This window comes from Nymphalis io, chromosome 23, assembly GCF_905147045.1.
Source record: "Nymphalis io chromosome 23, ilAglIoxx1.1, whole genome shotgun sequence".
Classification (NCBI taxonomy): domain Eukaryota; kingdom Metazoa; phylum Arthropoda; class Insecta; order Lepidoptera; family Nymphalidae; genus Nymphalis; species Nymphalis io.
Window position 1 is genome coordinate 2,655,888 of NC_065910.1, and position 27,841 is coordinate 2,683,728.

Below are 27,841 nucleotides of genomic sequence, written 5' to 3' on the forward strand. Positions count from 1 at the left end.
CAAATGTTTAAACTTTTTCCCGCCGTAAGCGAAAGTAATATTTTAAACAGCGCTTAACAATGCTATCGACGGCAGATTTAGAAAGGCTAATTACGGTTAAACGTCGTGAGATAGAGCAGGAGAAAACCGTTCTTGGTCTCTCGCCGCCTCCTAACGTTAATGTGAGTATTTAAAATAGTGTGAACGCGTATTACTACCTGTTGCTTGGCTCTTAACAGAAAACTCGACTCTATCGATTTTCTGCCAGTCGCCGGTGGCCGTCTATTGATTTGGCCGTGTAGACGGTTTCGTTGAAGATATAACAGTTTTCACATTACGCGATAACTTATTAATGTTTTTTAATTTCATAAAAATGTAATTCATTGGGTGCCTTATTTATTATTTTTGCTATTATTAAGTAATTTTGTGATTTTTTTTACAAGCCATTAATTAGGTAAAGTATTTTATAAAATGCTGTCTTCATATTCTTAGTAAAACTTTATAGTCGAATATAATAATAGTTTTATTACTCAAAAATGTTATATAATTATAAATTAACTTAAAACATTACAGGTATGAAGTGTTGTAGTTATTATTAAAGTTTTAAACATAGTTTTATTTTAATAGTTTATGTTAATTAATAATAAATTAACATGTTTTGCATTATTTAATAAATTCAAATTTATTTATTTAATTGATTTAAATTATAAAATTATAACAGAATAACTATAATATATGTTAATAATTTATATTTGATATATAAACTAAAATAATAATTTCAACATATCAAAAAAAACCAAGATATTTCTATAAAAGTAACATTTAAAATGTGTTATATCACACAAGCTATGAACCATCACTTCTAAAATATGTATAGTGTGTACACATGAAATGTCAATAAGTATTGATTACGCATTTATTTTGATTCTATAATTTCGATAGCCTACTTTATACATTGCTTTTCATATCACATTTGTTATATTATCTTTTATATATATCTGGCTTTACTTTGTGTTGTGTCGTCATCAAGCTTAGTATATGATAAACCCGTTTTAATGTATTATACTTTTTAGGATGTATCGAACAAGCAGAACGTATTGAAGTCTGAAAGAAATGTGAGAGTTAGCCGACCGAGAGCTCTGTCCGAAAATAATGTACCTACAAACACTAATGAAACCCTCGGAGAAAATACGTTGGAATACTTAAAGGAAGACATACCGTCCGATTTGGAAAGATATATACGGGTGAGTGTTACATGTTACATATTCTTTTTTTTTTTATGGAAGCTTATTTAAATGATTGGCAGAATTTGGTCAGAAATATTAGACATACATAAAATTAAGTTGATTTAATTATACTTATTTCAAACTTGATCATCACATAAGATGAAATGAAAATAATTGATATCTTAAATACTAAAAAAAAGTTGTAGCTAAAAATTTTGTTTCACTCTCTAATTTAAATAAGTTAAAAGATAAATATACCAAAAGACATATGAAAAATACAAAATTTACACTCAGTGGGTCATGTGAGTGGTTGAGGATAATGACTTCCAACATAATGTGAAGAAAAACAATGATCCTAATGATGAATGATTTCTTGTCTTTGAAAATTTTGTAGTAATTTATTTGCTTCTGCACGTAAGGCACGATATGCTGACCAGTTCAAAAAGTTTGATTTACTGTATATTAAAAAAAAACAACACAAAAGTATTTTTAGTAATATATCTATGTCCTTCTCTGTATCCCAGACAATGTGTATGCAAAATTACATCATTATCAGCTTAGTAACAAACATACTGACTTTCGCATTTGTAATATTACTAAGGATAATAATAACGCCTCGTTGGTCTAGTGGCTTGATATAAGGCCGCAAACCCGGAGGTCCTTGGTTCGATTCCCAGGTCGGGCTAATAAATAGTTATTGGGTTTTTCTGTCAGAAAATTCTCAGTAGCAGCCCGGAGTCCGGAAGTTGGAAGTGTGCACACTCCCGTGCTTCGGAAAGTACGTAAAGCTGTTGATCCTGCGCCTTAACTCTTTTCGGTCGTGTCGGATTGGCGTCCCGTCGGATTATGAGAGTTAAAGAATAGAGTGCGCCTGTGTTTGTGCACACACTTGTGCACTATAATATCACTTGCGTAGTTGGCTAATCTCTCTTGAGATTCATTATTATTTATTACTAAGGATATCACATCTAATACACTATACCACAATTTTTTCTTATACACCCGTATTGTTCTTGCCAAATCGGTAGATTTCGCCAATGTCACGTAGGACAGAGAATGCGCAAAGGTGAATGACTGCTGTGGGCGAGAAAACGACATCGATATTATAAAAATAAATATTGTTTGAAAATAAAGTGAAATTACAACAAGTTTAGTAGCGTGCATATAATTGTGGGTTGTTAACTTAACTACTACAAACTGTTGTATCACAACTGCGAAGGAAAGCGGTAATTTAAAGTAGCAAAAGTTACATTCATATTTCTAAAACAATAAAAAAAATGTTTAAATTATAAAAAAGCAAGCCGAGATGGCCGAGATGGTTAGAACGCGTGACTCTTAACCGACGATCGTGGGTTCAAACCCGGGCAAAGCACCACTGAATTTTCATGTGCTTAATTTTTGATTATAATTCATCTCGTGCTTGACGGTGAAGGAAAACATCGTGAAGAAACCTGCATGTGTCTAATTTCATTGAAATTATGCCACGTGTGTATTCTACCAACCCGCATTGGAGCAGCGTGGTGGAATAAGGTCCAAACCTTCTCCTCAAAAGGTAGAGGAGGCCTTAGCCCAGCAGTGGGACATTAACAGGCTGTTACTGTTATATAAAAATTGTGTCATTTGTATATGGTTGTTTGTGAATTATGTATAAAATACATTCCTGTTAAAACCAATATAGGATAAAGATTTATTTATTTTAAATTAAATTAAATCATTATATAAGTTCAATAGCAGAGATGGTTAGAACACGTGAATATTAAACAAAGATATCGGTTTCATTCCCGGGCTTCACTAAATTTTCCTGTGGTTAATTTGTATCTATAATTCATCATGTGCTCATGAACATTGAGAGGAAACCTGCATGTGACAGACGAAAGTCGCATGTCCACCAACCCAAATTGAAGGAATATTGTCCAAACCCTTCTCAAAAGACTTTAGCCCAGCTGTAGGACTACTGTTACTTTACTTTTATGTAAGTCCAAGGTTATAGATATTGCTGTTGTGTATCAAAGCTAATGCAATGTGCATCTAATCGGAGAACCAATTGAGTGCTCGTAGGCGGTGCGGTTACTCTTATATTCATTTGACATTGGCAATGATATCTGTCGATATTGATTTCGCAAAGCGTTATATTATTGTATGAGCTAATTTTAAGTTCATTCAACTATTATTATCATCGCTTAGTTACTTACAAAAGTTAAGTTATAAATTAATGGAAATCATATAATAAAACAGTAGAAACCTTGTCTGTACATTGAATTGTATGAGGAAGTGAGTGTGTTATATGTTTTTTTTTTTTTTTATAGAATAGGAAGGTGGATGAGCATATGGGACATCTGATGGTAAGTGGTCACCAAACGCCCTTAGACATTGGCATTGTAAGAAATGTCAACCATCGCTTATAGCCAATGCGCCACCAACCTTGGGAACTAAGATTTTATGTCCCTTGTGCCTGTAATTACACTGGCTCACTCACCCTTCAAACCGGAACACAACAATATCAAGTATTGCTGTTTTGCGGTAGAATATCTGATGAGTGGGTGGTACCTACCCAGACGGGCTTGCACAAAGCCCTACCACCAGTCTGTCTGTCTGTTTTAACAGCTAAACCACAAAACGATTTTGATACAAAGATTTTTTGATTTTATTTTAATTATAATTGGGAAACATACAGTACATACATACATACATACATACATACATACATACATACATACATACATACATACATACATACATACATACATACATACATACATACATACATACATACATACATTATACAACAATTAACTCGTTCACACACCAATCAAGTTTCCACTTAAAACTAATTCATGAATGTAAACAAGCAGTTTAGTAAATAATAAATAATTATTATGAAGATTCAAAACGTTTAACGTACAAGAAAATATGTCCAAGTCATTAAACTTCTTATTGTAGTTCTTACTAGAGCGATATATGAATTCAATTTAATACAAAGAAAGCTTAAATCTAAAGAAGAAATGACAAAGGCTTGTTTTTTATACCTAACGCCTGAAAACACGCGGGTAGAAACTAGTAGCCTATAATCGAACGCCTGCAATTCATTGTTTTATGAAAACCATAACAAATACGTGAATAAAACCTATATTCTTAGTTCGTATAAATCGGTATTATCATAAACTGTAAAACATTTGGCACACATAACGAAACACGTTTGTATAAAGATTAAATCTCTACAAAAAAACTAAATATTTCATAGCTGAAATGAGCGAAATAACCTCGACCTAAGTGATTTACGGCAACTCATATTTAAAGAGGGCCAAGTTTAAATGGTCCTTTTTATATACACAAAGCAGTTGACGTATGTATAACTTAAGCGTCCATTGCAGTAAAGCGCATGTCTAAAATTCCACTGCAGTCATTTACTGCACAACCCTTTCCACATTTATGTCACTAAGTTTATCCGATACCAATGGCAAGACAAACAACTTTAACCTTGAATTGACGTGACGTCATTGGTCGAGATAATAATAATAATATCCTGGGACATTTTTCACACACGGCCATTTGATACCAAATTATGCTTGTACAGAGCTTGTACTATGAAAACCAGACAACTGATATACTACATATACTATTTTGTAAATACATACTTATATTAATAACACCCAGACGCAGGACAAACAGACATGTTCATGCACACAAATATCTGTCCTGGGTGGGAATCGAACACACAACCTTCAGCGTGAAAGGCAAGCATCCACCAACCACGCCAACCGGCTCGTCATTCTATAGATCTAGAATAATGTGGTATTATTTGTGAATTCGTAAAACATTTCGTCTTTAATTTCGGCTCAATTTTATGTTTTAAATAGTAATTATATAGTACAGTAACAGCCTGTGAATGTTCAACTGCTAATCCCAATGTTGGTTGGTGGAATGCACGTGTGGCAGAATGTCAGTAAAATTAGACACATGTATGTTCTCACGATGTTTTCATTCGCCGCCAAGCACAGGTGAATTATGAACACAAACACATGAAAATTCAGTGGTGCTTGTCCGTTTTTGAACCCCCTATCATCGGTTAATATTCGCACGTTCTAACCACTAGGCCATTTCGGCTTATTAAATAATTATACATTAACATTACATAACAAGTTTCTATTGCTCAATAAAGCATGGTTATTATTAAATCGTGGTATGTCTAAATGTCGCTTGTTATTCAAATTTTTTTATTAAATCATTTTTTTCTTCATAGATACGAACATGACCACGGAGTGATTATCAAATATGTATATCGAGTTTACACATCACGCTTGACTGATTGATGTGTCCATATAGGCATAAAGCTTCATTAATAAAACACAAGTTAAAACAATGGGCTCTTTGCTATACAGACATTAGTAATTTATATATACGTAATCAATATTTATGAGATATTATTCCTTAAAAAATTCAGGCATTTTTTAAGGAATCCATAGTCGTTAGTGTTTGGGTAGTTATCGTTAATTATTTTCGTTTAAAGTTAAAAGCCTGTTATTATGGCTTGAAGAAGGCTTGGAGCCTGTACCACCACGCTGCTCCAAGGCTGTGGATACACAGACATGTAGGTTTCCTTGCGATGTTTTCCATCGCTGGGCAGTGCATGTTCGAACGCGTGCGTGGAAAGTGTTCAGTCCAGTCCAATGTCCTTTTCTGTATCCCTGTATCCCTGTTCTGTATCCTCAACGTGTATGCAAATGTTTCATGATGATTTGTTAATTAGTTAAGACGTGATAGCGTAACAAAAAAAAGTAGTTATATATAGAAGAGTATGTAGATTCTTTATTATGTATTTGACAGAATTAAGAGAAAAAAAAGTACATCCAGCTACTCAATAAAATAATAATAGGATAATGCTTAGTCAAAAGCTAGTGTTAGTTTCTGCACTAAACTAGACAATTTGTGAAAGCGTACAAACTCATCAGGTTTTCTGGAAATAGCTACGAAGAACTGAATTTGAAAGGTTCGACTGAACTCAGCCCACAGGGATTTGAGGAAACTTTAGCGTCCACTATCTTTCCGTTGCGCTACTTTTTAAAACGTGTAACAAAATATTTATTCTATTCAGCATAGTATTCGATATGTTACGTGAGCAAAATTGTGTGTTTGAGTATTGAATTTCACAATATACACGATGTTCACTGTGTATCCTTAAAATATTATAAAGTTTATGAGGATGGATGGATCTTTGTTTGTCTTTCACGCAAAAACCAACTGATCGGAATCTCACCTCACCTCAAACTCACCCTTACAGAACAATAATAAGTACTGGTGGTAGGGCTTTGTGCAAGCTCGTCTGGGTAGGTACCACCCACTCATCAGATATTCTACCGCAAAACATGCAATACTTGATATTGTTGTGTTCCGGTTTGAAGGGTGAGTGAGCCAGTGTAATTACAGGCACAAGGGACATAAAATCTTAGTTCCCAAGGTTGGTGGCGCATTGGATATGTAAGCGATGGTTGACATTTCTTACAATGCCAATGTCTAAGAGCGTTGGTGACCACTTACCATCAGGTGGCCCATATGCTCGTCCGCCTTCCTTTACTATAAAAAAAAAAAAAAAATTACTGTTTGAGCGTTTCGAGTAGTTGGTACATACTGTAATCATTCATTATCAACGTATCTTCAATCTTTTTATTACACAACCTTTAGCTGTACCGCCAATCTGCAACGCATTGATGCTCAGATACCTACTTCCGTTTTATTATAATCATTCATTGTTCTAACCAAGGTTGTGGGCAAGTTCATAAATAATTTATTATTGCAATATTATTTCACATTTTTATGTTATTTATAGAATAGCACCACAAGTTTTTTTTTTTTATTGTATTAGGTTGGCGGACGGGCAAATGGCTCACCTGTAGGTAAGTGGTCACCACCGCCGATAGGCATTGGCGATGTCTAAATGTCCAACCTTAGGAATTAAGGTGTTATGTCTCTTGTGCCTATAGTTGGCTCGCCTTCCAAACAAACTTCGGAACACAGCAATATTAACTATTGCTGGCGGCCAAGTATGTGATGAATGGGTGGCATCTACCCAAAAGGGATGACACAAAGCCCAATAATATATAAACTTTTAATCAAACCATTAATGTTGATTGGATTAATTATCGAATTTGAATGCAAAGACTTTTTAACCTAAATTGTCTAATAAAAATCCTATTCTATTTTATTTTTGAACAATACGTCTGTTCCGTTATAAATAGATTTGGTTTATTAAAGGCATACAACGTCTTTGAATCATACAATGGCCCACATAACAAAAGCCATTGTATATATAACCAATTTATTAAAATGACATTCAAAATTAGAATTTTAACGGAATGTTAATTCAGTTTTAGTAACAATCTCAATTATATATATTGACGTGAAAATACACCAATATAAATAAAATAATAAATATACTTAATGACACGTCAAGAAAGTATCAGATAATTATAGATTTAAATGATAAATTTGTAGAATAAACCGTTTTTATTCCGTAAATACTCAACGCCCATTGGTCGCTTATTAAGCCATCGCTTGATTTTTTTTTACAATTAATAGGCCAGCGTTCGACCGTTGACTTGCCTGATGTTAAGCATCGACACGGTCTAGGATGTAGCACGATTGTCTATAAGAAACCTGTTGCTTACGACCAATGACGATACAGATAAAAGTAAACTTAGTTAATCTGACTTTGATCTGCTTTTAAAAAACTGGAACTTGCTATTTAACTGGTCGTTATGAACTGCCTTATGGGCGCGACAGTTAAATCATGGGAGTTCGATAAAATTATCGGCCCCGGTCTATTTATCAATCTCACTAATACGAATAGTGTTAATGAAAGTTATATGACAATATTCGACCGACATATTATACGCCGGGCGATAAATTCCCGGCTCCTATATTTAAAGAATTAATATTGTACATAAGTGACCGTTCCTTTTTGGAAAATTAAGAGAAACAAGCTTGTGTTGGGCTTGTAAGTGCTGGGTTAAGGTTGACCTCTCCATTTGATAGGAGAGCTTATACTACCACGCTACTATCTACTACAATGATCGATACACATGTGGCGGAATTTCAGTGAAATTAGACACATGCAGGTTTCCTCACGATGTTTTCATTCACCGCCGAGAACGAGATTACTAATTAAAATTAAAATAATTAATTAAACTGTGGTGCTTACCTGGGCTTAACCACGATCTCATCGTTTGAGATTTACGCGTTCAAACTGGGCCATATTAGTTCCTTCGAAACTTATTTTTTATTAACATTATAGAGACGCTTTTGAATTATGCTTCGTACACAATTCTACTTATTCTAGAAGTTTCTTCATAGTAATCGGACGTAAATGTGTTTGCATGACTTAGTGTGTTATGAAGGGTTAGAAAACATTTCGAGCAATATATATTTATTTTTAAGTCCTAGAACTAAGACTAAATAATTTGTCCATTTTGGCGCTACAAATGTCATTAATAATAATAGTCATAAATGTCATAAAGTCACAAATAATAATTGAACTAAGAATCATCTATATATATAAAATAATAATTGTCTGACATATCAACGCATAGCCCAAACTACTGCGTGAAAATTTTAATACGACGCGTATTTTTCAGTAGGTTAGCACTAAAGAAAGATTTTATGAAAATTTAACCCCTAACGAAGTGATAAAGAGGATAAAAGTTTGTATGAAACTCTTAATTTTTGAAGAAAGAGCTAAGGTAATTGGTATTTAGCAATCCTATTTTTTTTAATGCTGGAAAAACGCATTACCCTTTTACCCCACGGGAACGGTGGGAGGTTATGTGGGGCTCGCCGGTGTCCAAGGCGTCGAGTGCGTCCGAACATCAGAATATCCACTAAAAAAACCAGCGGTACACTTTTCGTCTTAACGAGGAGCGCCACGGGATCGCTTGCGCATGCTACCGTGACGATATGTAGCAATCCTGCATTGAGCGAAGCCAGCGAGTGTGTAAAGCACTACTTGTAAAACAATTTAGAGTATTTTTAGATGTGACGTGAAAAAAAACAATTAAAATAAGCTTAAAATCGTTGTAGTGATTTAGTTCTGCGCCTACGTATTCGTGTAACAAATAACATAATTGTTTTGTCGCGTTGTAAAAAAACGTCCGTGTATTAAATTTTGATTCAATGACGCAATGTCTTGGAATACTGTCGGAGCGATAATGTTTAAAACATATACAGTAACAGCCTGTGAATATTTCACTGCTGGGCTAAAGGCCTCCTCTTCTCTTTTTTTTTGAGGAGAATGTTTGGAGCTTATTCTACCACGCTGCTCCAATGCGGGTTGGTAGACATACACAAGTGGCAGAATTTCAATGAAATTAGACACATGCAGGTTTACTCACGATGTTTTCCTTCACCGTTAAGCACGAGATGAGTTTTAAACACAAAATAAGCACATGAAAATTCAGTGGTGCTTGTCCTGGTTTGAACCCACGATCATCGGTTAAGATTCACGCGTTCTAACCACTAGGCCATCTCGACTTTTTAAAACATATGGTTATGATAAAACTACTAACCCGCCTCGGCTTCGCGTGAGTAAAATAAGTACATGAACCGTTCATATCGTTATACATATTGGTTTACGCGGCCTACGCCAGTAAAGCTCTATCACGTATTTTACACAAAACCTTAATAAATTATTACCTTCCTCAAGTATCACTCAGCTCATTGATGAAAACCGTTCAGAGCTAATACGCCCATCAAACCGAAACACAACAACACAAAGTATTTGTCTTTTTTTTTTTATTTAGGGACTTTTGTCCTGCACAGACACGTCAGTCCCATAAAGTATTTATGTTTGCCGGAAGAATTATTGAACGCATAAAGCTCTTAAAGTGGTAAAATATACCTATCAGATTATTCAGTTAGATAGATTAACAATAAAGGTTAACACACACACTGCATACTGAACACACACAAACCAGTTAATAAAATGAGAAGAAAAAAAAAACAAAAAAAAAAACCTTACACAACTAAACCTATTGTATAAAAATTAAGATAAATAAATACTTCTCTTTATGACATTACCAGATTCGCAGATCTACGTAGGAGTCGCACAATTGATAGAATTTAAGCATCAGACGCGATGCACGCGCGCAAACATAAGTATATTTGCACTAACCTTTTGTTACGTACTCTTAAGTGATCTTTCGTGATTTCATGTGATTCGAAGTTATGGAAAATATTTGCGATGATGACGTATGTTTTTATTTTTTATTAATATTTATTGTTCTTTCGTAATAGTTTTTAAATAAATATACAAGACTAGCCCGCCCCGACTTAGTTCCAGTTGAACAATTATTTTTATGTCAAAAATGACTTTTATAGGATAGAAATTGATACCTTGATTAAATTATTGCAATTATCGTATGGATCTACAATTGTTTGTACATAGCCTATCTTGCTCGCTGATAATGTAGCTTTCTACACGTGAAATAATTTTTATATTTCAAACAAACAAATAAAAAAATAACTCTTTTCTTTTTATTATATTATATAGATAGGAGAATTTAAGAAAAGCCGTTGCTCGTGTTTTCTTTTGAAATTTACTCAAATTTTAAATGTATGCATCATAAAACAATCAGTTTCAATATATCAACAGTCTTATTTTAAATAATTGTTTATATAAATTCGATACTATAAACAAATAATAACAAAACATAAGGAAGAAAACCCATATCATCCATAAACAAAATTAAAAATGTTTTACCAAAAGCAATTAAATTACGTACATATTCCATCGTATAAATATAATATTGGCGTTTCATTCTATCTTTCCAGAAAATAAAACTGTTTTCTCCATCGAAATTTCTAGAACGCTTATTAAAATAAATAGGAAATGATCAATAATATCTAGGCGTACAGGTGTGCCTGTGGGGAGTGGCGCGGGCGAGGCTAAGCCAATATATTGTCTACATTAACTAAATTATGTCAAACCCTAATATTAATATATAATTTTAATGTATATTTATGAACACTTTTATAAATATTAGACTTTTTTTTGAATATATAAAAGGCCGATCTTATCAACAATTGAAATGTTATTTCTATACTAATGATAAGACTGAAATATTTTTTGTATGTAAATTAAATATATACTCGTGATAGAGTTGTGTCTACGCGCTTATGTATAAAGATCATTGTTAGGTCTTTTATTTAAGTATTTCCGCCTCTCATTAGAAGGTTCATAAGCACTTCAGTGTTGTTTGCCCCGACATGAACACGCAGTCCTCGGTTTTCACCTTTTGTTCAGTAGGCAATTCGGCTCTAATTCTTGGGTAAGTAGCATACTGTAATTACTTAATTCATTTTATAGAAACTCACGAGGTTTCAACTTATAACATAGATGAAATGTACATATATAGCTAAATTATAATATTAGTCGGATTTGATTTGGATATCAATTTGTCTCAAGTCAGCAGCCTGTAAAATCAGAGCTGGACTAAGGCCTGATCTCTTCTTAAGGTGAAGGTTTGGAGTTTAATTCATCATGCTGCTCCAGTGTGGAAAGATATATGGGAGACTCAACCGACACATATGGATTTTCTTACAATGTTTTTCTACACAGCCGAGCATGGCATAATTATAAACACGAATGAAGCACATAAAAATAGTGGATTAACGCGTATCATCTTCGGCTTACAATCACATGTTCCGTCTAGTCTATTCCAAGGTTCAATAATAGACATTTAATATACGTTTTAATAACAGCAGGGCTATTCTTTAAGAACAAACTTAAAAAACTCTCCACGGAGAACGGTCGTGAAATGTCAGAAAGTGACATGCGACATTGACTATAATGATTATAACATTTCAAGGATATACGCATCAAAATAGTATAACGCCAAATGTCGGTTGCTAACATTTCACGGGTGAGTAATGAAGTGATTTACAAACCACAAAAATATATAGAAAAAAGCAGGATTGGTTTTTCTAAAACGTCGAATACGTTTTAGAATAAAATAAATTTGAATTTTAATTCGAATTTAATAGCTATCTCAGCTCGCGCGTAAAAATCATATATATATTTCTTAGATTTTAATATTATATATATTTAATAAGCTAAATATCCAATAACTTTAGCCAAACTTCCTAATAATAAATCATAATGCAACACATTCAAGATAAGGAAGCAGTTATTCGAGTTGATGTAACACTTGCGAGTGTTAAAGCAATAATTATGACCCATTTAAGTAATTTTTAATTAATATGCATTTTGTAACGTAACGCGTTGCCGAATAATGATATTATTACAATAGACAATTGAAAGATTCGGTCATTTCACTTAGAAACCAGGCTACTTAGTTACTGTTTATAATGTGGTTTCCATTTCTAATGACAGTCTTATGCTTTATTAATTACTAGTAATAATTTAAGGCATAAGTGGTCACCAACGCTCATAGACATTGGCATTGTAAGAAATGACCATAGCTTACAATACCAATGCACTACCAACCTAGGGAACTAAGATGTTATGTCCCTTGTGCCTGTAATAACACTGGCTCACTCACCCTTCAAACCAAGTACTGCTGTTTTGCGGTAGAATATCTGATGAGTGGGTGGTACCTACCCAGACGAGCTTGCACAAAGCTCTACCACCAGGCATTTCATCCATTATAGATCTTATACTTTTAAATCGTTAGAGCTGAAGATACCATGATGTGTATAGTGACTATGGACACTTTAGTCCATTGTCTACCAAATTAAGATCTTTAAAAATGTGATATAACACCTTCTTCCATGGATACTATTATTCTGACAATACCATTAATAACCGTGCAAGAAGGTGTTATATCACATTTTTAAAGATTTTAATTATTATTATATATAATTAACAATTCCTTATCTTTAGCATCAAAGTTGTAATTTTTCTTGTATATTATTACACTCATTCACTCGTTACACCGTGAACGCAATGCTGTTAACTTGTTTTTTTTTTACTACACTGATACTTGCATTCGTGCTATTTGATTCTCATTTTTGTATTATAATACATTGATATTTCTCATTGGCTCATTATATTTTCAGTATTCATTAAATTAGTACCAATATTTAATAATTATCTTAATAGCGATGTTAGGTAGGTGAATTATTGGCGTGTGTTCAGCACCCAGTCGGTGAATATCGTACAAACTCAATTGATTCTGGACTCGAATTCACTTGATTGAATTGTTTTTCCATACAACTCTTTTCTAACATATTGGCTCATTGCCAGAAAAATTACAGGCATGGCATAAAGGCAGTTGCCAATTAATTGTTATAATGGCATTCCCTATGGACTTATGTATTTATATTATATATTACAAGATATATCAATAATTGTATGACAAAATAATATTGCAATGGAATTAAGAAACAATCCTACCCTATCGTGATCACGAAATCGCGCTATAGCGTGCTGGAGTCAGTTTGTGGTATGATGTTCTTGCTGATGGTTGCGGTTTATATACCCATTACAGTGTTCTATTTTTAAATTGTACTACTTTTTTTATTGAGTGCCAGGAGTTCGGAAATAATTGTCGTTTGGAATAATATATTTGGTTTTAATTTGAAAGTGTCTCCAAAAATTATAATGGCTTAATGATATTATTGTGTTTCCTGCGGTATTTGAATACTTATTTTTTTATGTGGTAAGTTATTAAAATTAAATATTTTTAACGATTTCATAAAATATGTAATCGGCTAGCGGGTTAATGTCGAACAAAAGTTGAAATCAATCTGGCTAAATAATCGAAGAAATTATTGCAAGTATTACTACAGCTTATTTCAACCAAGAACCTTAAGAAAACTACAAAAATAAATATGTTTGTAAATAATATGAGTACACAATAAACAATAAGCTAATTGGACCAAATTATAACGACTGTTTGCTTACCCTACAGTCGCGTTCTGGGTTGAAGGTTGAGCCATCGTAATTATAAATACAAATTTCGATTCCATAGTTCGCAGCACATTACGGTGATAGGTCAATGGCATGGTTACTACTTACAATGGCAATGTTTTTTTTTATTTGAAATATGTAGGTATACTGAGTAATCAGTCCCCTAATAGTAAGTAGTCACCACCGTTTAATGCGCTACCAACCTTGGGAACTAAGATGTTATATCCACTGTCACTGTGTGTTACATTGGTTCGCTGACTGCCTCGTTGGTCTAGTAGCTTGATGTAAGGCCGCAGACCCGGAGGTCCTGGGTTCAATTCCCAGGTCGGGCCAATAAAAACTTATTGGGTTTTTCTGTCAGAAAATTCTCAGTAGCAGCCCGGAGTCTGGAAGTTGGAAGTGTGCACACTCCCGTGCCTCGGAAAGCACGTGAAGCCGTTGCTCCTGCGCCTCAACTTTTTCCGGTCGTGTCGGAATGCCGTGCCATCGGATTAAGAGAGTTATGAAATAGACTGTGCAAATAAATAAATTTTGCCAATGACAAAGACTACGGAAAAAGCCCTATTACATTTCAAGACTATTTCAAGGCAACTATTTCAAATTTTCTTCTTGTACGTCGTTCTTCGTCGCACGAATTATCAGAAAAATGTTGTTATCTGGGTCACAGTAATCACGATTACGTCTGGCGATTGTATGGAAATGTGTCCTTTGTTCTACGGGGCGGGTCGTTGTTATAGTTTTTTAACCCCATATATATTAAATGTTTCTGGTTTGATGTTAAAACGTGCTGTTGAATTTTTTTTATTGAGAGATTTTTTTGTTATATATATTTTTTATAGTAATCTGACTATTGAACATAAAAATAATCATATCCACGACGGTTGGTCCGCGACTTTTGTGTATATTGTCTATTATTTTGATAGGCTGTATATATTCTATTGTTCACTTGGTGGTAGGGTTATGTGCGAGTCTGTATTTTTTTTTTTTTTTTATAGAATAGGAAGGCGGACGAGCATATGGGCCACCTGATGGTAAGTGGTCACCAACGCTCTTAGACATTGGCATTGTAAGAAATGTCAACCATCGCTTATAGCCAATGCGCCACCAACCTTGGGAACTAAGATTTTATGTCCCTTGTGCCTGTAATTACACTGGCTCACTCACCCTTCAAACCGGAACACAACAATATCAAGTATTGCTGTTTTGCGGTAGAATATCTGATGAGTGGGTGGTACCTACCCAGACGAGCTTGCACAAAGCCCTACCACCAGTGTATGGGTAGATACCACTCGCTCATTACATATTCTATCGCTAAACAGTAATACTTAATGCTGTTGTGTTCCGGTTGGAACGGATAGCCAGTCTAATTACAGCCACATGGAACATAACATCTCAGTTCCGAGGTTGGTGACGCATTTGTGATGTTAGGAAATGTTAATATTTCTGACAGCGTCAATGTCTATAGGTGGTGGACACCTCTTACCATCAGGTAGCCCATATGACCGTCCACCTGTGTACCTATACCCTATTCCAATCGGAGTAGGATTAAAAGTAAACAAAACTTAGATTTACAAATTGCATGCCTTTTTCTAATTGTTCTGCTGTATTACGCACTATAAATAGTTCTTGAATAATTTACCTTTATTTATACCACAACACTATTCAACTTAACTAGTTATAATCACATTAATTTAACTTTCGAAGTTCCGATTACAATTTCGTGGACTTAAAAAACGCCATTTTTTCCCGAATCCATAGTGAATGTCATAGATTATTTAAGATCTCGATCAACAATATCGGGTCAACTGATATCGGTGACCAATGATATCTGTGTCCAAATTGTTTATTTTGGTTTAGTCCTTTTGTGGTTGGAATAGGCTATATATAACAAAAAAGTCTTCGGCGGTAGAGCGTTGCGTAAGTCTGTCTGTATATCTTCACCAACACTTAGTTATGCTACAACCGAACTGCAATAATTAAATTCCGTGGTTGACGGCGCATTGATGGCGTAAGAAATTGGTTAGATGTATTACAGTGTACTTCGATCATTGCCTGTAGGTAACTAAGAACTACCAGGTATGTGCTCGTTTCTTTCTAGAGTAAATGTATATTCGAAATTCGAATTCTGATTTGCCATTGATATGCCAAGAGATCCCGTTGCGCTCCTTGTTAAGAAGGGGTTACCGCTAGTTTTAGTGGGTATTCCGATGTTCATGGCGCACTCGGCACCTTGGACACTTATGATTTATTATGGTAGATTCATCTTCTCGTGTTCGTCGGAGTCATTGCCGTGGGGGAAGTGCGTAACACGTATTTCCAGTGAAAAAAAAATGGGACAAACTCCACGCTGTCGGTGAAACCAGCCGTTTTTAATCTCCACTTATTATTGTCTAGACAAGACGTCGCCGACTGAGTGCGCTTTGTGATTTCATTCGGTCACCTCTATCGTATTAACTGCGATATTAAATGCGACTTTATTGGTCTTTAATGGATTTTTAGTACGCATTATATTTTTATTTATATTAAGAAAATATTTTTATGTTTTCTGGGAGTAATAAGTTGGATGGTCATTATTAATTCCAATGCGATAGTGTAATCTAAATACATTCACAGAATAATTTAAGTAGTAGTAAGGTCTACTGGCGTTTTGTTGAGAAAGTTAGATTTTCTGGGGACAAACAGGATGGAGGCCCATCTGATGGAAATGTTACCGCTCATGCACATATGCAACACCGGAGAACTTGCATTCGAATAGGCTCTTTTCTTGAAGGTTCTCAAGTTATATCGGTTCGGAAAAGCCGCTGGTGAATACTTGTTCCACAGAGCGGTTGTGCGAGACAGGAAATGCCTTAAAATTGCGCTGTTGTTGTTTCCAGACTTTGAGTGTGGATGTAGTTACAAAAAATCTAAATCTTGGATAATCAAACGCGTAATGGCTATCATTCGTATGTAAGATCAATAAAAACCGGGCAAAGCAGTACTTAATCAATACGTACCGTAACAGCCTGTGAATGTCCCACTGCTGGGCTGTACTGGGCTGCATTTTTGAGGAGAAGATTTACTTTTACTACTTAATATGTCTATTCAATTTGCAATCATTGGCGTTAAAATTATTTCCTAAAACAAAACTAATTACACTATTATTGGAGTTTTATTTAACATAAAAAAACTCTTCTTACATGAATAATTATCTGCTATATGCAGATAATTATTCGCGAAGTTGATTGAGCTTCATCGTTAAGACTCGAACACATTAGATTGTTATATATATATATATATATATATATATATATATATATATATATGCATAAATGTATGTATATATATATATAATTATATTATGTTACAAAATGTAACGCCTGTTTTAAAATATACAACAATATTCAAAAAATCTCTTGACGTTTTTCGTTATATATTTACTATACATATGTTCTTATTAGTAATATTGTGTTTTTGTAAATATATACGAAATTGAATTATCTGATAAAAGTACATATTCAGGAACTGTCGTAAAATTTTATTCCGTTTTTCTGTGGATTACGTAACGTTACCTGGTAGTCTGGCTGGCGATCGGCCAGGATACCTCACCCTCGCATTGAGAGGGATGCATAAATGAATTGTTTGGCAGAAAAAAATGGTATATCCTACTCTCTTGCTGACTTAAACATGATCATTGATATATATTTTTAGATGATTTCCTTTAGTGTAACTATAACTTCGAAAGTATTTGAAATATGTTCAACTTGATTTTTATACGGTCTCGATATTAGAAAGCGTTATAGCTTTTATTATATTTTATATAACTGTTATATATAATATGTTATATATAATTTTATATAACTGTTAGTAGTAATACAGTAATAATACAACTTATTTATTATATTTTCTAAATTGCTTTTGTAAACCATATAACTGTATTTCTATATTACTTTATACCGGTTTTTTTATTATCGTTTAATTCGTGTGTCAATTATTAGCAGACTACACACCTTTGAGCATCGTCGTCGAGTTGCCAGCTTATCGGTTTTTTATAGGATACACTTTGGAGAGTGCTCGAAGGCTCTTTTCGAACTGATTGAGCCATCTCCATTCCTTTATCGGGCTACTAGGCGCAGGCAAATTTTCATCCATACGTTGTTGACATACCCAAAAGTCGAACTAAACGGTTTGACAGCTCGTTTTTGGTGAGAGTCGCCAAGATTTGGAACGACCTGCCTGGGTCTATTTTTCCTGATAAGTTGAACTCTGGAGCCTTTAAGAGTAGAGTGAACAGGTTTCTTATGGATGGGCGTGTACCACCTTCGTCTTCATCTACACTTTCCATCAGGTGAGATGGAAGACAAACGCCTATTCCATTACAACTATATAAAAAAAAAATTATACCTAATTTATATGTTTTTAATTTATATATCACTGTCTCTGATCCTAAAAAAAATAAATAATATGTTGCTTTTGTTTCATGCAGATTATTGTCATGGCTTATTGGCTCATGGCTTATTTGATCACGAGATGAATTATAGTACTTATTTTTACATCTTACACATGATACAACCGTAACGTTATCTACGAAAACGTTGCTCTTAAATTTGAACGTGTCCGTTTCCTTTCATCGTGCTAAAATAAAATTAAATGTAATAACATTTCATGCGAACGCGCCCTAAGCATTGTAATGGTGTGACGTTCTATAATAGCGTCTAATCATGCAATCATTCACGGCTTCAGAGTAATCGTGAACAATGAATGTGAAAAAAAAACGTCATATTTACATGTACAGAGGTTATTAAACCCGATGTTGATAATTACTAGCTGCCTCGTTTGTCAGTTGGGGCCCTGTCAAATTAAAAAAAAAAGTAAAGAGTAGAATCAGTTTTTCCCGAATTTCCCAATTTTTCGAGCAACTTCCGACTGAAAAAAAAAACTATTATACAAATCGTTGCAGCCGGTCTCAAGAGATGCCTTTACCAACGAACAGTATTTCATTCCTATTTATGTTAACATTGATTACCAGGAAGTTTCCTGTTCTAATAAAATTTATGAAAGTGCAATCTTTTCCGATAGAACTTGAGTTACATGAAGCGTGACAATCAAAAATTGAACAGTGAATTAATAATCGCATACACTTTGACACCAAACCTAAAATGTTACTTTTTTTTATAGAATAGGAAGGCGGACAAGCATATGGGCCACCGACGCCCATAGACATTGACATTGTAAGAAATGTTAACCATCGCTTACATCATCAATGCGCCACCATCCTTGAGAACTAAGATGTTATGTCCCTTGTGCCTGTAATTACACTGGCTCACTCACCCTTCAAACCGGAACACAACAATACCAAGTGCTGCTTTGCGGTAGAATATCTGATGAGTGGGTGGTACCTACACAGACGAGCTTGCACAAAGCCCTACCGCCAGTACGTACTTATAATTATAATCGGTCATAAATCCAATACTGCGAAAGATATATGAAATGGAATAATTACAGCGTTATATAGGGCTACCAGGGATGTTGAAAGCCGGGGAGTTCTCGCCGAACAATCCGCTCATACGCGCCGAGAGGACGTCCGGGGACGCGCTGCTCGGCCTCGGCGAGTATGAGCGGCGACGGAACACCTTACGGAAGATGAGGCAGCGACAATACAAGGAATATCTTGATCAGGTAATTTATGCTTATTACTCAATAAAAGATTAATATAGTATAAAAAAAATAATATATTATAATACATCCCCTAAAGTAGAAAATTATAAAAATAATTTCCAGATGATTCATCAGCGGTTTAGCTTATGTTATAAAATAAACTGTGCCCGATTAAGTTAGCAGTAATAACCACGTAAAATCAATGTAATAAATCATTTTAATTATAATATTTAGTTAACGTCTGAGATATTAACAAAAAAATGTACATACCAAATCTAAAACCGATACAATCAATAAACCAATTGACATTAAACTTACAAGAGCTTACAAGATGCAGCGTGTTTCGGAGATGGTTTTTTTATATATTTAGCATGTAGAAGTGCTGAGATGGTCTAGTGGTTGGAACGCGTGAATCTTAACCGATGATCGTGGATTCAAACCCGGGAAAGCACCACTGAATTTTCATGTGCTTAATTTGTGTTTATAATTCATCTTTTGCTTAACACGTCAAAGGAACACATCGTGAGGAAACCTGCATGTGTGTAATTTCATTGAAATTCTGCCACATGTGTATTCTACCACCCCGCATTGGAGCAGCGTGGTGGAATAAGCTCCAAACCTTCTCCTCAAAAGTGAGAGGAGGCCTTAGCCCAGCAGTGGGACATTAACAGGCTGTTACTGTACTGTAGAAGTGAAACTGATTTTATAAACACCTCGAATTCGTCTTTATTGAAATAGATCACCAAATCAAACAAATTGATGTAGATTAAAAAATGTGAATAACACAATTGAACACATTCAACAAATCACAAATCGTGCTACAAATTAATCACTACTTTTCTGTCCACCAATAACATAGCAGTTTGATTTAGCGCGCGTTTTTTTTTTAACGACGCTTTGTAGATAAACTATATAATATAAAGCTACGTTTTAAAGTTTCACTCTATTTAAATTAGAATAAACCTGACAAGTGTGTGTGTGTGATGTTTCTTGTAATTAGTTGAATACAATAATTATAAGATCACTAAGAACATCAATATAGTCTGTTCAATTCCATCACAGCTATGACTTGTGATTTTTTACACCCCACAGATAAAAACTAACGCCATATTAAATGGTCAATAATTTACAGAATAATTCAATTTCATGAAGACATAAGTGAATATGTCCGACACAGTTTGATATCATTAATCTGCTCACCTATGTGTTCTCTATTTACATAACTTTAAGATATAAATATTTATTGTACATTTCGGAGAATGTGCTCAGGAATTAGACGAACTGATTCCTCCCGCCCCTTTTACATCGAACGGCCAGGCAAACGCGACCAAAGCGCCACAGGTACACAGTGGAGCTTCCCCGCCTACGTACGCAGCGCTTTGAATCCACATTTATTATTCGCACTGCGAAACTGTGGAATTCTTTGCCTGAGTCCATATTTCCTGATAGGTACACTGTTGGTGTCTTTAAATCCAGGGTAAACGGTTTCCTTCTGGGCAGGCGCGATACATCCGATACCGTGACTATGCTTAAGATCAGGCAAGTCAACGGTCAAGCGCTTGTCTATTATGTGTTAAAAAAAAAACATTATTGTATGATCTTTATTGTAAATATTTTAATGTAATATTTACCCTAAAAAATAACTATAAGAAATACGTAATGTTAAAAATTAATGAAATACACAATTCATTTTCAGCAAGCAAAAATAAAACAAGAAGCAAAAGAGAAGGCTGAGCGCGAAAGCAAGGAGAGAGAAGAGAAAGATAGACTTAGGGAAGAGAGAGAAAGGGAGAGATTAGAGTTAGAGCGAGACATCATACCGGAGAGACGAAGAGCGAGTGTCAGTAACGCTTACATTTCCGGCGCTAATAATACATACATAACGTAAGTATTTGCAACTATCCTAACTATAATATATATAAATAATAATATTTATAATATAAATGCGAAAGCGACTTTGTATGTTTGTTTGTTACGCTTTCCCGTGTTAACTGCTCAATGGTGATAGAGCTTTGTGCAAGCTCGTCTGGGTAGGTACCACCCACTCATCAGATATTCTACCGCAAAACAGCAGTACTTGGTATTGTTGTGTTCCGGTTTGAAGGGTGAGTGAGCCAGTGTAATTACAGGCGCAAGGGACATAACATTTTAGTTCCCAAGGTTGGTGGCGCATTGGTGATGTAAGCGATGGTTAACATTTCTTACAATGCCAATGTCTAAGGGCGTTTGGTGACCACTTACCATCAGGTGGCCCATATGCTCGTCCGCCTTCCTATACTATAAAAAAAAAATCGATCATTATAAAATGTCGCTATATAATAGATGGGCGCTTGTGCTTAATTCATCAAATATTTCATAAATCGTTTCATGTTTGTCGGTTAAGGAAACATCGTGAGGAAACCTGCATGTGTCGGGTGGAAGTTTGATTGGAATCTGATGATTCAGACCGAAGCGCATTGGAACAGCGTGGTGGAATAAGCTTCAAATCTTCTCCTCGAAAGGCAGGATGCCTAGCATTGGGACATTTGTAACCTTCAATTCATAGGTTTAATTTTCTTCTTCTCCATTAAACAAGGCCATATATAAAAGTGCTCGTAAGCGATCATGGTAGCAGGCGATCCGGGGACGCCCTTCTATAGTTAATTTCATATTGGAGAGAGGCGTAAATGCGTTTTTCCAGCGAAAAAGGTCATGTATAGAAAGCTTTATATTCAATATTCAGGAAAGAAGTCACTGTTACGGATTGTTTGTTTACTTAAAGGTCATATTACTGGTGGTAAGGCTTTGTGCAAGCTCGTCTGGGTAGGTACCACCCACTCATCAGATATTCTACCGCAAAACAGCAGTACTTGATATTGTTGTGTTCCGGTTTGAAGGGTGAGTGAGCCAGTGTAATTACAGGCACAAGGGACATAAAATCTTAGTTCCCAAGGTTGGTGGTGCATTGGATATGTAAGCGATGGTTGACATTTCTTACAATGCCAATGTGTTAGGGCGTTGGTGACCACTTACTATCAGGTGGTCCATATGCTCGTCCGCTTTCCTATTCTATAAAAAAAAAATTAATGTTCCAGGAAAGTGGATACCGGTGTCCAAGTAGACCACAGGAGCGCGCCGTTATCTGTTGCCGTACAGACGGACGATGAAAAAATGTTCGCAGTAAGTTTTATTATATTTTTTATACATTTGTATCAATAATCATTGATATCGTTCTTTTCGAAGATTGAATTTTTTGTGTCTATTATAATAGTAGTTTTAACTTATAGATATAATTTATTGTTGATTTAAGAATACTCGATTACTTCAATGATTATTTTAAATTAAAATATATTCACAATATTTCTTAATAAGTTATATATATTTAATTAAAAAATAATATAAAATCTTTATTATTTTAAACAGAATTTACTTGAGATATGTGACCTTCCCCGGACTATATAAACTAATTCACAGTCGGGAAGGCTATTGTTGTAAATGCTTGTGAACGTACCCCGTGTGCTAACGAGTGCCCCCCCCCCCCGCAGGCCCCCCCGGCCCCCCCGGCGCTGACGGCGGCCGAGCGCGAGCTGTCCCCCCGCAGCGCGCGCTCCCCCTGGACCGCCCTGGGTGACTACATAATACCTGTAGAAAAATAATATAGTATTTAGTATACACCATTGGCATCCATGCATAATGTTTGGACAGCAAACTACGATTTCGTTCTGAGCTATACGCATATGAGTATTTATTTATACTAATTTAATTTATCTATTAATTTTAATATTATAAAAGCAAAGGTACCTGTCTGTCTGTTACGCTACCACGGCTAAACAACTGAACCGATTTTGATGAAATTTGCTAAACCTTTTTCTACCTAACCCCTTTCCTCTAGCCCTAATAACCAGACTTGCTCACTTTCGCCTTTATATTAGTATTTATACTTGAGAATATATTTTATTTTTTAGTTTCTGAATTATTAATGCTTTTTTTTTAATTCTTCTTCTTCGTCGTGACACTCTTGTCAGAGCGGTCGTGGTCGCCGTGAAGTATTATAAATTATTCGCCTCACGTTTTTTTAATCAATAGTAACTAATCCTGTCTACTTAAGCTGTTTGCATGCTTTGGGAAATATTATAGTTTATTTTTATATAATAATGTATTGCTTTTATTCAGAGCGGGCCCTAGCCCTTAATAAGGGTAGAGCGAGACTCTCTCTCAGCGCCCTTTAGTCGACGCTCTCACTTCACATAGATTTCATTTCAGTTAATGTTATATAAATAATAATTATCACATTTATAAAAATCAAACACCGCTTATGTACACCTGGAAATTGTTTTGGTACCTGGTACCTCGAGCGATCTCTCCTCTCGCTGTAACCCAAGATGGTCGTTGCTTTTACTGACTGATACATTGTAATATTCCAGAATCTCTCCCGGTTCTCAAACCGACAGCACGTGACAGGCTGACGTCAGAGCTCCGCCACTCGTACAGGCCGTCGATATTCGACGCGGAGGCCATCAAAATAAGGAACGAGCGAGCGGAACAGGTGACATGGCAGTATTTACCCTTGGTGGTACCCAATCGTCATATATACTATCGCTAAACAGTAAAACTTAGTACTGTTGTGTGATAAGTGGACATTGGCACCGTAATAATAATAATATCCTCCAGACCGATTTCGGCCACGGCAGCCAATCTCAAGAGAGATTAGCCAACTACGCGGGAGATATTATAGTGCACAAGTGTGTGCGCAAACACAGGTGCACTCTATTCCCTAACTCTCATAATCCGATGGGACGGCAATCCGACACGACCGGAAAGAGTTCAGGCGCATGACCAACGGCTTTACGTGCTTTCCGAGGTACGGGAGTGTACACACTTCCAACTTCCAGACTCCGGGCTGCTACTGAAAATTTTCTGACAGTAAAATCCAATAACTTTTTATTGGCCAGACCTAGGAATTGAACCCAGGACCTCCAGCCTTACATCAAGCCACAAAACCAACGAGGCGGTCACCGGCACATTGACACCGTAATATACTAATCATCCCTTACAAACGCTACCAGTCTTGGGATCTAAGACGTCATGTCCCTGTTACACTGCCTCACTCACCCTACAAACAACGGAACACATTAATACTAAGCATTGCCATTTGGCGGTAGTTACCCAGACTAGCCTGCAGAAAGCCCGACCACCAAGTTTTTTTTTTTTTATAGAATAGGAAGGCGGACGAGCATATGGGCCACCTGATGGTAAGTGGTCACCAACACCCATAGACATTGGCATTGTAAGAAATGTTAACCATCGCTTACATCAACAATGCGCCACCAACCTTGGGAACTAAGATGTTATGTCCCTTGTGCCTGTAATTACACTGGCTCACTCACCCTTCAAAGCGTAACACAACAATACCAAGTACTGCTGTTTCGCGGTAGAATATCTGATGAGTGGGTACCTACCCAGACGAGCTTGCACAAAGCTCTACCACCAGTAAAAAAATTTTCTCAGTTTTAAAGTTTTGTTTCAGTATGCCATTTGTTTACTCTGTTAGTAATAATATGAACAACATAATTGTTAACTTCTAGGAGGCAGCGGAGCGTCGTCAGTTCTATCAGCAAGAACTGAAGAATCAAATAGTCGAACAACAGAGGATAAGAGAAGAGAGGAAAACGAGAGAGAAGTTAGTAACTCTTTATATTTTATACATAATAAAATTTAATATAATTCAATGTGATTGATTGTTTTGATTAGTGTGAATTTGAATTGATTTGATTTAATTCAGATTTTTATTATTGTAATTTTTGTCTTTTTACTATTTATTTGTATTTATGATCCCTGTTTGGTCGAAATAAATGATTTTATTATTATTATATATCTGTTAAGACTGATATTATGATATATATATGATACATCTAGAAAGGAGTATGCAAGAGCTCACGCTATTTAGATTAAAAAGCTTAATAATAATAACATCCGGGGACATTTTTCACACACGGCCATCTGATCCCAAATTAAGCTTGTACAAAGCTTGTGCTATGGAAATCAGACAACTGATATACTACGTATACTACTTTTATTTTGTAAATAAATATATATATATATAAGGTTGTAGATTCCCACCCAGGACAGACATTTATGTGCATGAAACATGTCTGTTTGTCTTGAGTCTGGGTGTAATTATCTATTTATATATATAATCGACCTAATATATGTACCTAAGAACAGAAAGAAAATAAGTGAGTGAATAAAGCGGTCTGCCTTTCTGATCCTAAGAAATCTACAAATTGTGGTTACATTATTGTAACGTTCCTAAGAAAATGAAACACGCGACGGACATACATACTCCTTATTTGATTGAAGTCGGTTAAAACATTTTCAATATCAATTTTAAATAACATTAAGTAACAAAATTTAAAACCAATACCTTTAAAAATATATTATAATATATTAGAATATTATTGATTAAAGAAAATTTTTAAATGTTCCGTAATTTTTTTTTAAAATTAAATGTTAAAGTTTATTTAAATAATTTCAGATTGTTGGAACAAGCGGAGATGAGGAGATTAGAAGAACAACTTCGCTCATTGAAGACGGCGCAAGAGAGGGAAATCGAAAGACAATACGACATCAATACAGTTGTAAGTTTATCTGCCTCGGTGCTTCAACGCTGCCAATTGCAAGGTCACGAGTTCGACTCCCAGGTTGTTCCAGTCCAAATTGCGTGTCCAAATAATCATTGAATCTTTTATTTCATTTCAATATATTATATGTCGTTCAATTTCTAAAAACTCTGCCCATGTATAATAATGTATGATTATCCATTTATGGTAATTAAACTTATCTTGCTACTGCCTAACAATAATATACGTTATTTTGATACAGGCGAAGGAAAGGGCACTCGATTACGAGAGGAAGAGAGAAAGCCTCCAGAAGGAAATTGACATGGAACACGAAGCTCTAGTCAAGGCGGCGATACACCCGAAACGAACACACACATCCAAAAGCGAATCCCCAAAACATTCGAAACTACCATTTTTCTATAAACCAGAAAGAATCGAAAAAACACCATACTCTTTTAACATACCAGACAACTCAATATTTTCACAGAATTATGACGTTGAAAATTATTTGAGAAGAAACCTTAATCCAACCAAAGAAAGTCTACTTTCGAATAGACTAGATAACTCTGAAATTGAAAAAAAGTTAGACATAGACAAGAATGTGGTTATAGAAAAGGCCATAGTGCACGAACATCCGAAAGAAATGAAGAAGAATGTTCCAGAAAATTACGACAAAGACTCGTTACCAATACCAGTTTTACGGCATTCTCCGAAACGACGAATGAGTGAAGATGTCACTTCAAATTTGAGTGAGAAAATGCAAATAGTTGACGATAAATGGCGAGTACCCGCCGTACAAAAGAATATATTAAAATCATTGCCGAACGAAAAAGGTAAAAATGTGAGCATTTTAACACAGCTGGGCTCGATCCGACGTCAGCTACAACTAGAACAACTAAAGCTCGACAAAATGATGTCTAAAAACAATTGAGCTGTTTATCAAATATTATCTGTGGCTATATTATCTGTATTAGTACAGATAAAAAATATCTAGTAACGTAGATTATACATTATGGTGCCGTAACGTTAAATATATTTAGGTTATATGTTATTCGCATGTGCATGTTATATTGTTATTTTTTTAATGCGAATTATTTAATATTATGTTATATAATAATTTGTGATGGTTTGAATTATAGATAAAAAAATACAATTCAAATAAAACGTGTCCATAACTTTAAAGGATTTAATATAAAATACTATTTGGTATTATAAAACCAATATTTGTCTATTAATAATTAAAAAAAAAAATCTAATAAAGCTTAGGCCTATCGATAAATGTTCTTGACAAAAAAATTACGACAATATTCAACATAGTCTGTCTTACATCTATAAACTAAATCTTGGGGCTTCGTCAATGCTATAATTATCTGTAATCTTAATAAAATACCAATTAACTGAAACAATTTATTGAATTAATGCTTAGTAATTCTGAGATAACACAATCTAAATTAATATATTACTATACGAATTTTATTTTT

At 35.0% G+C, this 27,841-nt stretch overlaps 1 protein-coding gene across 1 annotated transcript; it reads left to right on the top strand.

The window, feature by feature from the left end:
* The first annotated feature begins 6 nt into the window (after positions 1 to 6).
* Positions 7 to 27,725, top strand: LOC126777637 (caldesmon-like). Its single transcript, XM_050500748.1, has 10 exons — positions 7 to 161; positions 1,053 to 1,223; positions 19,609 to 19,782; positions 21,458 to 21,645; positions 22,836 to 22,920; positions 23,286 to 23,367; positions 24,165 to 24,286; positions 25,326 to 25,420; positions 26,276 to 26,378; positions 26,623 to 27,725. The coding sequence occupies exons 1-10, from the start codon at positions 60 to 62 to the stop codon at positions 27,289 to 27,291; spliced, it is 1,791 nt and encodes a 596-aa protein (XP_050356705.1). The 5' UTR covers positions 7 to 59; the 3' UTR covers positions 27,292 to 27,725.
* Positions 27,726 to 27,841: the final 116 nt, after the last annotated feature.

Bases quoted from the DNA above. Each gene is read 5' to 3' on its own strand.
- LOC126777637 (XM_050500748.1), top strand. From the start codon at position 60: ATGCTATCGACGGCAGATTTAGAAAGGCTAATTACGGTTAAACGTCGT. The intron at 1,224-19,608 runs GTGAGTGTTACA...GAATAATTACAG, and splicing joins ATTTGGAAAGATATATACGG to CGTTATATAGGGCTACCAGG. The intron at 26,379-26,622 runs GTAAGTTTATCT...ATTTTGATACAG, and splicing joins AATACGACATCAATACAGTT to GCGAAGGAAAGGGCACTCGA.